Raw genomic sequence first — 12,109 nt, 5'->3', positions numbered from 1 at the left:
TTAAAAAAAAATAATAAAAAATGTTAACAACTTCAACCATCCTGGATGTCAAGGAATTTCAAGTTTTGGAAGAAGAGAAAAAATTGGAAACATATGGCAAATATAGAGAATTAAAGATGAGAAAGTCAAGCGTAAAAATGCTGAATAAAAAGATGAATAATACAAGAGGACTTAGATTTAGAAGTAAGAGATTGAGGGGGGACCTGAAATTGACCTATTGCGCTAAGAGAGTGATGAGCACCTGCAATGCATTGCTGTTGAGAGTGATAGATGCACATTTAATTACAGCATTTTAGATGTCTGGATGAGCTCTTCATTCACTTTGCCAATGAACACTTTGTCAAGGGCCACTGCTGGGCAATGGTTTAATATAAATAGGTTCCTACTTGTCTGCAAGGATACACTGTGCCTATTAACCTGTTTTCATGCTGGTTGATGCCATGACTATAAAGTAAGTGTTTTTAACAACACATAGTCCCAATCCAAATGTTAAGGATGGAGATAATGGCAGTTCAAAACCTTGTCATTGTATTGTTGACATTAATGGGATACCATGCAGATTTTCACTTTTGAATATTGGTACGGTTGTCTCTTAATATTTTCTCATTATTTTGACAAAATGTCTGAATCAATAAAGGGAAGGTTTGGGTAAACCAGAGATTCATTTTATTCAAAGTAGGTAACTTGACGGTTTGAACAGTTCTCAATACTACGACATTCAGGAAATGATTAGTGGACTGTCCTTATCTATATCTTGGTTCACAAGGTGAACTTACACCACATGCAATCTAATTGATGCACAGGAACAGTAACAAAGGAAATGCAAGTTCAAAGTTTTGTCGAGAGGAATGGAAAAGTTCCACATCCACATTTTGTTATGCAACAAATAATAAATAATTATTTATTTATTCTGTAAAACCTCTATTCTGTCTGTTCATGTGTTTCAAGTTTATCAGTTTCACTAGGCATTATGAAATATTATAATTACATAGCTTTTTATGAGAAGAAACAAGGAACAGATCTTGAAAGCTACCACCTTCTGAGATTCTTCTCTGTTTCAGTAATCAGGTTAACAATGATGACCAACCAGCAGACATGGAGGTTAATGTTAGCTTTCATTGCAAAAGGATTTGAGTATAGGAGCAGGGAGGTTCTACTGCAGTTGTACAGGGTCTTGGTGAGACCACACCTGGAGTATTGCGTACAGTTTTGGTCTCCAAATCTGAGGAAGGACATTATTGCCATAGAGGGAGTGCAGAGATGGTTCACCAGACTGATTCCTGGGATATCAGGACTGTCTTATGAAGAAAGACTGGATAGACTTGGTTTATACTCTCTAGAATTTAGGAGATTGAGAGGGGGTCTTATAGAAACTTACAAAATTCTTAAGGGGTTGGACAGGCTAGATGCAGGAAGATTGCTCCCGATGTTGGGGAAGTCCAGGACAAGGGGTCACAGCTTAAGGATAAAGGGGAAATCCTTTAAAACCGAGATGAGAAGAACTTTTTTCACAGAGAGTGGTGAATCTCTGGAACTCTCTGCCACAGAGGGTAGTTGAGGCCAGTTCATTGGCTATATTTAAGAGGGAGTTAGATGTGGCCCTTGTGGCTAAGGGGATCAGGGGGTATGGAGAGAAGGCAGGTATGGGATACTGAGTTGGATGATCAGCCATGATCATATTGAATGGCGGTGCAGGCTCGAAGGGCCGAATGGCCTACTCCTGCACCTAATTTCTATGTTTCTATGTTTCTAATGAGAAAATGTGAAAAAAGCAAACAGAAGCAGCTTTGTAATAATTGTCTTCATCACTATATTTCTACCCAATATTTTATCTCTCCCATAGACCATTTCCAACCTTTCTGCTGACACATTTTTAACAACATCTAAACAAGGGAAAAACTATAATGTTATCGATTTTGCTTGGCTCCATATTGAGACGTATTTCCAAGTTATTTGCAATTTACATTAATTTGTATCAAAGTTTGTCCCAGCCACTAACTAACCATACAATATTAACCTGAAACAGATATTTAAATTTTGGAAAGTTGGATGAGCCATGTTATGTCCATTTTTTAAATTCAATGGAACCGATAAATAACTAATTAATCCCTAGATGCATCTGCAATGTTTCAAAAGAACAGAAAGATAATGATGCAAATCATTATGTACCGGTGACTAGAAGTCATCACTGCCACTTTGAACACTTGCACCTCAACCACTGTACCTGTCTTATCAATGCACAATAAAACATTATAAATTAAACAAAGGCACCAATATGAGATTCTAATGTACCAATAAGAACTTGTATGGAGGCCTTTTGTGTTTAATTGAAATTGTGATATTGATTATCAGCATCCTAATAGGTTCCACATTAATGTTTGTGGTGATGATGACCTACTCCATGTTTGAAAGAATGAACTCCATGATCTGCCTAAATCTCTGGGACTAGTTCCAGTTGTACATCTCCATGGTTCTTGATAGTGGCCATCAACATCCTAATACGAATTATGATACACCAAACTTTTGACCAGATATATCCAATAGTTCCCTTTTCTAGCGAATTCTTGAATCTTTGGAAAGGTCCTGACCTGAAACATCACCCTTCTCTGTCTTCCAGAGATGCTGCCTGACTTGCTGAGTTACTTCAGCACTTTGTATTTTGCATATTTTGTAACCCATCATCTGCAGTGCATTGTGTCTACTGGTTCCCTTTTCTAGACTGAACTTCTGAAATCCTTATCAGACCCATTTACAGTGGAACAATTTTGTTTTAATTAATCCTTCATTAGGTTGGCCCCTGCGCAATCCTTTTCTCAAGGCATTTCTCCTTAGGATATGTCGTTCTAGAATCATACATCATGGAAATAGACCCTCTGCCCACCGAGACAGCATCTACTGTCAAGAACTCATTTTGGCACAAATCTACCCCGACTCTTTATGTTCTTCCAATATCCCTAGAAACTCCCCTCAGTTCTTCCACACCTACACTCTAAAGGCAATTTAAGGTATTTAATTAATTAACAAACTTACAGGTCTCCACAATAATTCTCAGCACCAGTGCATTGCATGGACCTGTTCTCAATCCCCTACTATGCTCCCTATAAATTCACGACTGACACCACAGATCACAAACAATGATGATATGGAGCACATTGGAGATAGAGAATTTATTAATATTTATTAATCAGGACAATAGCCTCTCCCTTGATGTCAACAAGACAAAAGAGCTAGTTATTGACTTCAGGAAGCATGGTGGATACATGCATCTATAGATGTACCATAGAAAACATACTGTCAGATTGCACCACAGGCTTGGTTTGGAAAAGGTTCTGCCCAAGGCTGCAAGAAATTGCAGGGAGTTGTACATGTAGCCCAGTCCATCACTCAGACCAGACTTTCCAACATTCACCCAGCTCCCATCTGGCAGAAAATACAGAAGCACCAGGCTCAGAAACAACTTCTTCCATTCTGTGGTCAGGCTTCTGAACAGTCCTCCCACAAGCTAGGGATTCACCTCTACCCCATGGTGGAATTTGGACTTTGTCTATGAATGTGCTACAATGCTGTGAACTATATTCTGTACTCTGTATCTTGATCTATTAATGTACTTGAATTTTACTTGTATTATCTGATCTAATTGGATAGCAGGCAACACATTGCTTTTCACTGTAGCACGGTACACTTGACAATAATAAAATTAAACCTAAATGTCATTAAGATGTGGAAGGAAAGCAGAAGATCTGAAGGAAACCTATGTACAGAGGGAGAACGTGGGAACTTTACACAGACAGCATTGGAGGATGGGGCTGCTGGGTCACAGGAGTTGTGAGGTAGAGCATTACTGTGGTACTTTGCCACTCAGTTGTACACTTGATTGGTATTCTTACATTCCTGTGATTTTAATGTACATGTTCCTCTTGAGTCCCAAACTCTGAAGTATACAATGTGTAATTAATTCAGCTAGTGGAAGCAAGTGAAAGAATGAATGCTTGTGGTTTTCTAGCTTTAATCTCCTCCTCTACCTGGCAAGCTTTATTTTTCATTGTGAGTATCTGATTTAGAAAAGGGGAGGGGTGGGAGATTGCAACCTTCACGTGGTCCGCCCTGTTTCTACGAATACAATCAACCTGGCGTGCACAATCAAATAAGATCAAATAGAACATGTTGTCCTACAACTTTAGGCTGCGCACGCCATACTCAAGAAGATAAGGGGAAAGTATGGATTATGGTAAAGAAAGACATAGAATAATTTATGTCGAAAGTTTAAAGGAGATGTGCAAGACAAGGATTATGCAGTGAGTGGTCCCAGATTCTGGTGGAAGCAGATGCAACAGTGGCATTTAAGAGGCTTTGAGATAGGCACATGGATATGGAGGGATATGCATCACATACAGGCAGAAGTGTTTTTTTAAAGTTTAGAGACACAGCGCGGAAAAGGGCCCTTTCGGCCCACCGGGTCCGTGCCAACCAGCGATCCGCGCACATTAACATTATCCGATACCCACTAGGGACATTTTTTTTACATTTACCAAGCCAATTAACCTACAAACCTGTACGTCTTTGGAGTGTGGGAGGAAAGAGGATCTCAGAGAAAACCCATGCAGGTCACAGGGAGAACGTACAAACTCCATACAGACAGCACCCATAGTCAGGATCGAACCCGGGTCACCGGCGTTGCAATCACTGTAAGGCAGCAACTCCACCGCTGCTCCACATCGACATTGGAGGTCAAAATGCCTGTTTCTTTGCTGTACTGTTCTATGTATTTCTACCACATGAATCAAAATTGTGAATCAGAAATGTTTAGGGTGATAGAGGAACAGGGAAGGAGAATTATTATGTATTGAGAGAACTTCTTCATTCGTCTCTCAGTACCAATTCCCAACACCATAGGAGAAAAACCCGTTCTCCTCCACTTTGTTACTGCTGACTAATGATATACATCACCAGCTCAGGCTGCATTGGTACAGGGTTTTAACAGATTGTGGTAACCAATGTACTTTGAAAGATTTATTTCCAATTAATTGGACTTATTAGTAGGCAAATTTTGGAATTGTTGAGAATTGAGCAGAGATAAACTGGTGGTGCAGTTGGTAATACATGCTGTTTAGAGACTGAACGCATTTTATCACATGTTTGATCAACAAATATTTTTCTGCATGTTGTTGAAGCTTTATTTCTGCTACAACCTTTGGAAACGCTATCATACCTGTGGCACGGTGGTGTAGCGGAAGAGTTGCTGCCTTACGATTCTTATAGTGCCAGAGACCCGGGTTTGATCCCGACTATAGGTGCTGTCTGGACGGAGTTTGTACATTCTCCCTGTGACCATGTGTGTTTTCTCAGAGATCTTTGGTTTCCTCCCACATTCCAAAGACGTACAGGTATGTATGTTAATTGGTTTGGTATAAGTGTGAATTGTGCCTAGTGTGTGTAAGATAGTGCTAATTTGCGGGGATCGCTGGTCAGCACGGACCCGGTGTGTCGAAAGGCCTGCTTCCGCACTGTATCTCTAAACTAAACTAAACTGCATTATCAAAATACCTTAATGCATGTTCTATTCTATTTTCAGCCATTCTTTAATATATTTGAGCAATTATTCAGATCACAAATAGCCAAAACATTTCTTGCAGCCTCAACTCAGCCCCTTAAACCAATCTGGATATGTGTTATACAGCACAGCCATCTGCAATGTCATGCACCCTCCTGAAGACCGTATCTTTTTCTTCTTCTTCTTCTTCTTCTTGCTTGTGTATGGCGTGCACAGCCTAAAGTTGTAGGACAACTTGTTCCATTTGATCTTATTTGATTGTGCATGCCGGGTTGATTGCATTCGTTGAAACAGGGCGGATCATGTGACGGTTGCAATCTTCCACCCCAAGACAGTGGCTAATTTTGCTGCATGTAGAAATTACATAATAGAGTGGGCACCACATAGAATACAGGACATTGAAATGTACAGCACGGGAACAGTCCATTCAACTTACTATAACTGTGCCAAACATGGTGCCAAGATAAACTACTTTCATCTGCCTGCACATCATCTATATCCCTCAATTATCTGCATATCTGCATATCTCTGCACTTAATCCACAAATTAAATACGCTGCCTAAAAATGAATAAATGAGTGTGGGATACATGCATAATAGTCAGGCTTATTTTTGCAGTTATCTCATTGAACCTTGAATGTAGTGAGAAGATTAAACCATTCTCAATGAACAAATTCAGTGTGCATGGTATGATACTCTTGATCAGAACACTGGTGAAAGTTAAGAAGGAGGCCTCTTTGTCAGATTGACTCGACAATTGGACCTACCGTTATTTCATGAATCAGCATCCCATGCAATTCCATTCCATTTCTGATGACTCTCCTTCCTTTATTCCTTTGCAAACCAGTTTACAATAATATCATCAACATTGTTGCAGTTTGGTTATCATTATAAATAATAATGCTTTAAATTACAATACTAAAAATCTTTAAAAAATTAACTTTGAAAAATAATGCAATAGTTGAATCTGGATGATTTTGCTGATCACTTTGATAGAAGAGAAATTAAACCAGTATCATTAGTGCAAACTTACTTTTGTTCCACTATCATAGGGTCAAAGAATTGTGCAGTAATTCGATTTGCATACCACGAAAAAGCAATTATAGATGACAAACCTATAGAGAATAAATTTCCGTTAATCCAAGCTTAATAATGAATTACAAAAAGGTAAATCTCTTATAAATAGGTTAAATTTACCTCATCAGTCGCTCATTCACATAATAAATTTCAGTGGTGCACACAAAGCAGAGTAAACGGAATAGATCATTCAGCCCCAATCTCTGTGCCAACATCATGCCAAATTAAACTAATCACTTCTGTCTGTACATGATTCATATCCCACTGTTCCCTACATATCTATGTGCCTATCTTAAAGCTTCATAACTGCCACTATCATTCCTGCTTTTGCCACCACCCCTGGCAGTGCGTTCCAGGGACCGACAACTTTGTGTTAAAAAGACGCACCATACATCTCCTATTCTCACCTTAAAGCCATGCCCTCTGCTATTTATCATTTCCAGCCTGGGAAAAAGATTCTGACAGTCTACCCTTTCTAGGCTTATAATTTAATAAACTTCTATAAATCGGACCTTCCACTCTCCAGAGAAATTAATGCAAGTTTGTCCAACCTCTCCTTATAATAAATATCCTCAAATCCAGGCAATATTGTGGTAAATCTTTTCTGCATCCTCTCCAAAGCCTCCACATCCTTTCTGCAATGTAGTCAGCAGAAATGCACACAATACTCAAATGTGACAACCAAAGATTTCATAAAGTTGCAACACGACTTACTGACTCTTTCCTGTTTAGTTTATTTTTTTTAGGTTTAGATTATGTTAGACTCTTATAATTAATGTCACTGCCAATGAAGGCAACAATACCATATGCCTTCCTTACCCTGATGTCTACTTATTTTGCTATTTTCAGGTAGCAATAGACCTGGACCTCAAGATCCTCTTTACATCAATGCTGTTAAGAGCTCTGCCATTAGCAATATTCATTCCCCTTACATTTTATCTCCAAAAATGCATCACCTCACACTTGCTCAGATCAAACTTCATCTGCCATTTTCTCTGCCTAGATCTGTAACTGATCTATATTCTACTGTATTCTTTGATAGGCATATTCGCTGTTCGTATCTCCACCAATTTTTATATCATCGGCAAACTTATAACTGACCCATATATATTTTTGTCCATGTCATTTATATATATCACAAATAACAGAGGTCAACAGCACTGACCATTTCAGAAAAAACACTCCCATCAGAATAACACCCTTCCACCACTGCCCTCTGTCTTCTATGGATAAGCCAGTTCTGAATCAAAACTACAAGGTCACCCATGCATCTTAATCTTCTAGATCAAACTACTATGAATGCTGTATAAAATGCCTTACTAAAGTGCATATGGACAACATCCAATGTCCTCTCTCATCAATCACCTCTTCAAAAAAACTCAATCAAGTTTGTCAGACATGATTGCCCAACATAAAATCATCCTGACTGTGGCTAATTAGCCAATTCTCTTCCAAATGCCATATCCCTAAGAATCCTCTCCATTAGTTTCCTGTGAAGCTCATCAGCCTTTAATTTCCTGGAATATCTATATTCCTTCTTAAAAAAAATATTTTTGTTTCTGCGAAGGGCAAGGTTGTCAAATCAAATCACATCTGAATGGCATTCATAGGAAACATGCATTGTTTTAACAATATCATTTTTTGTCACATGCATGAAAAAGAACACGAGAATTAACATATGTAGTTCAAAGCCGTTTTTGATTGAAATGATTTAAAAACTTGTATCTGTGCTAGAAGCTCATAATAGCCTGAGCTTTAATCTAAACAGCATCTATCACTGACTTTCAAAATAAGTAAGTCTAATAAATATTAATCATTATAACAATAGCAATCTACCAATTTGTATTGTAAAATTCCAAACCAGAACCGTAATTTGATTTAATTTGCCCCAGGGCTTCCTAGGCAAGAATCTATGCACACTCCTCTGCAGCAGGTGAAATGCTGAAGTTTTAGTCTCATCCTATTACTAATGACAACTAAACATTCAAATCACAAAGCTAACAAAGCTTCTAGCTTAATCTCGGATATAAATTCCCCCTCCCCCCTTACAGTCAAGCTACAACCAAAACGATGTTGTCATTATTTGTTTACTGTCCACTGTCAACAGCTATTTCAGTACAAGACTGCAACATCATGTTGAGTAAGAAGCGGTATCTTGAAGCACAATATTCCAAATAATGGAAAGCAAGATGGTCACCAATCGAATGTTCTCTAAATAAATAAGGGAATTTGTAAGATATGTAGGAACATCTTTTTGGCCAATATTCAAAGTAGCAGCTTAGGAAACGCAGCAGGTATAAGCCAACCTAATGCAAAAGACGTAGGACTGTCAGGAATTGGAGATGAATCCATTTGAACTACTTGCTGTTTGAACCAAGAAACAGTTTCTTAAATGCATATAACAAAGAACATGGATTTTGAGCTTCTTCGTTTGAACGTAAGTATTTTTGTGTTAATGGTGTAGGCAATTTCTGGAGTAAATACAGCATGCCTCATTAAGGATTCTTCATTTCAATTGGTAAACAGTGACAAAATATTGGCCAAGATATGGCAAAGAAGTTAGAAGCTTTTTCCACTTTAAACTCAACCACAGACTTTCTGTGATTTTTAATTGTGATTTTTGTCATTTTTAGCAGCAACTTGAAAGTTGAACTGCTTGTCCAGTGAAAGCAATCATTTACATTGATAAAATCAGACAGCAGTCACTGGGTATTGGAATTTGGTTGATAAGAACACAATTATGGGATCTAGTATGCTTGGCAGATAGAGAACATACTGCCACAACCTTACTGTTATGAATTAGATTGATACCGTTGACATGCTTTTACTGGGTTAGTTATCAGATCCCTGAAGAAATAATCAAGAGAAAGTGGGTTCGCACCCTAATGCAAGTGTTTGAGAATTTGCAATCAGTTTTTTAATGTCTGAAAATAAAGCTTGATGCCAATTAAAGTAACTGGTAAATTTTCTATTGCCAAAAAATTGCAAATTTACTTCATTCCTCGTTCCCCTTTCCCCGTTCCCCAATTCTACACAATGTGAAACATAGAAAGCAACAGATAAAACACTGGAATAAGTGTAAATTGGTAATTGATGGTCAGCATGGATATGGCTTGTTTCTGTGTTGTATGTCTTTATGACTTACCAGAAAGAATGAACAGCATTCCTGCAAAAAAGGTAATTTTTCCTTTAATACTTTCTGAGCCTCCAACCTTTGTGCATTTCATCCCCACCAGTGAAAATATGCAACCAAAAAATCCCAGACAAACGGCAGCAATCGTGAGACCTCTGCAGACCTGGATATAAGCTGGATAAGAAAGAAAATCAAACATGAATGTAACGTGAAATTTCAAAAATATATTTATTACATCACAAACTAGGATTCACAAATTTATAACGTGATACAGCAAGGACTGGTTAGGAATAGCATTTGAAAATGCAGGACTGATTAGGGATGGTCAGCATGGCTTATGGCAATCAGGGTCTATAGTGGGCCAACGGCAGATGGAATTTAATTCAGATCAATGTGGTGCATTGCATTTTCAAAGTTAAACCAGGGCAGGAATATGTAGTAAAGGGTAGGGCCTTGGAGAGTGATGTAGAACAGAGACCTAGGGGTGCAGGTACATTGTTACATGAAGGTGGTGACACAAACATTTGTCACACTTGTCTTCATTTGTCAGGTCATTGAGTACAGGAGTTGGGATGTCATGTTACAACTGTATACGACATTGCTAAGGCCACTTTTAGAATACTATGTACGGTTTTGGTTACCCTGCTATAGGAAGGATGTCATAAAATATAAAGGGATGCAAAAAGGTTTACGAAGATGATGACACAAGGAACTGCAGAAGCTGAAATATTGAACAAAACCAAGTGTCGGAGGGACTCAGCAGGTCAGGCAACATTTGTGGAGAGAAAGGACAGACAACATTCAGGATCCTTCTTCAGATGGAATTGGGAGGGGAGAAAACTGGAAAAGAGTAGTTGGGGGTGGAACAAAGGCTGGCAGATTATAGGATGGTTTAATTGACAGATGGGTGAAGAAAGGGACAAAAACGAGAGGGGGAAATTAGACAAAATTTGTCAGGAAAGAGAAGCACAGTAGGGCTGCTATCTCACAGCACCAGAGACCTGGGTTCAATCCTGACCTCGGGTTCTGTCTGTATGGACAGACAGAACCTTCACCCTTCACGTTCACCCTGTGACTACGTGGGTTTTCTCTGGGCGTTCCAATTACCTCCCACATCCCACAGACATGTGGGTTTGAAGATTAATTAGCCTCTGTAAAATTCTCCTCATGTGCAGGGAATGGATGCAAAAGTGGGATAATGCAGAACGATCGATGGTCAGCATGAATTCGATGGGCTGAAGGGCCCGTATCCAAGCTGTATTCCTCTAAAACTAAAACTCATTAGGGAGAGAAGAGTGAAATGCACAGCTGCAGGTAGGGATATGGATGGAAGGGGGCAGGTGTGAGGAAAAAGGCGAAGGGAAATGGGTAACTCTGGGATATGAGATAAGTGCACAGAGAGGAAAGTAGCGGGGTTGCTGGTGGATGCTGGGAGAAATGTGCGCACACAGGGGTGGGTGGGCCACGGAGGATATTATTTGAAGTCGGAGAATTCGATATTCCTACCATTGGGCTGTAAACTACCCCAAAAAAATGAGGTGCTGTTCCTCAAGTTTGCGTGTAGCCTCACTTGCAATGGAGGAGGCCAAGGATAGAAAGTCGATCTGGCAATGAGAAGGGAAGTTAAAAAGGTTAGAAACCGGTTGATCCAGCAGACCTCGCTGGCAGAGCGCAGTTGTATAACGAAGTGGCCGCATACTCTATGCTTGGTCTCGCCGATACAAAGGAGGCCACATTAGGAGCACCACATGCAGTAGAAGAGATGCATGTGAACCCCTGTCTCACCTGGATGAGGTCCCAGGATGGAAATGAGAGAGAAGGTGCAGGGACAGCTGTTACATCTCCTGCAGTTGTTGGGGAAAGTACCTGGGCAGCGGGTGGGTTCGATGGGGAGGGATGAGCGAACCTAGGAGTTGCAGAAGGAGTGGTCCCTTCAGAGTGCTCCCTGTGGGTAAGGAATCCATCTACAACTTTCTTCGAAGAAGAACATCTTGGATGTACTAGAATGGTTCAAATTATCTTGGGATAAGATGCAACAGAGACAAAATTGAAAGGAAGGGATTGCATCCCTTGTAAGAGACAGGTTGGTATAATCTAGGTAGAAACAAGAAACTGCAGATGCTGGGTTAAAAAAACCAAAACAAAGTGCTGGAGTAACTCAATGGGTCAGGTAGAATCTCTAGAGAATATGGATAGATGATGCTTTGGGATGGGACTATTCTTCAGACTTTGGATAGTCTGAATAAGGGTCGAAACTCAGCGTCAACAATCCACGTTCTCCAAAGATGCTGCCTGACCCGTTGTTACTGCGGCACTTTGTGTCATTTTTTTAATAGTCAAGTAACTGTG

General features: G+C 39.5%; 1 protein-coding gene across 1 annotated transcript in view; it reads right to left on the bottom strand.

Annotated features, from left to right (window-relative positions):
• The window catches only part of LOC129698010 (claudin-10-like), a 57,688-nt gene that overhangs the window by 18,271 nt on the left and 27,308 nt on the right, over window positions 1-12,109 (bottom strand). The window contains exons 2-3 of the mRNA XM_055636821.1: window positions 9,773-9,934; window positions 6,584-6,665 (exon numbers count right to left, since the gene is read on the bottom strand). Of these exons, the coding sequence (XP_055492796.1) occupies window positions 6,584-6,665; window positions 9,773-9,934 (244 nt within the window). The remainder of the gene's footprint in view (window positions 1-6,583; window positions 6,666-9,772; window positions 9,935-12,109) is intronic.

This window comes from Leucoraja erinacea, chromosome 6 (genome assembly GCF_028641065.1).
Source record: "Leucoraja erinacea ecotype New England chromosome 6, Leri_hhj_1, whole genome shotgun sequence".
Taxonomy (NCBI): domain Eukaryota; kingdom Metazoa; phylum Chordata; class Chondrichthyes; order Rajiformes; family Rajidae; genus Leucoraja; species Leucoraja erinaceus.
The sequence above is the reverse complement of the archived record's forward strand: the minus strand, read 5'-3'. Positions and strand labels throughout refer to the sequence as shown.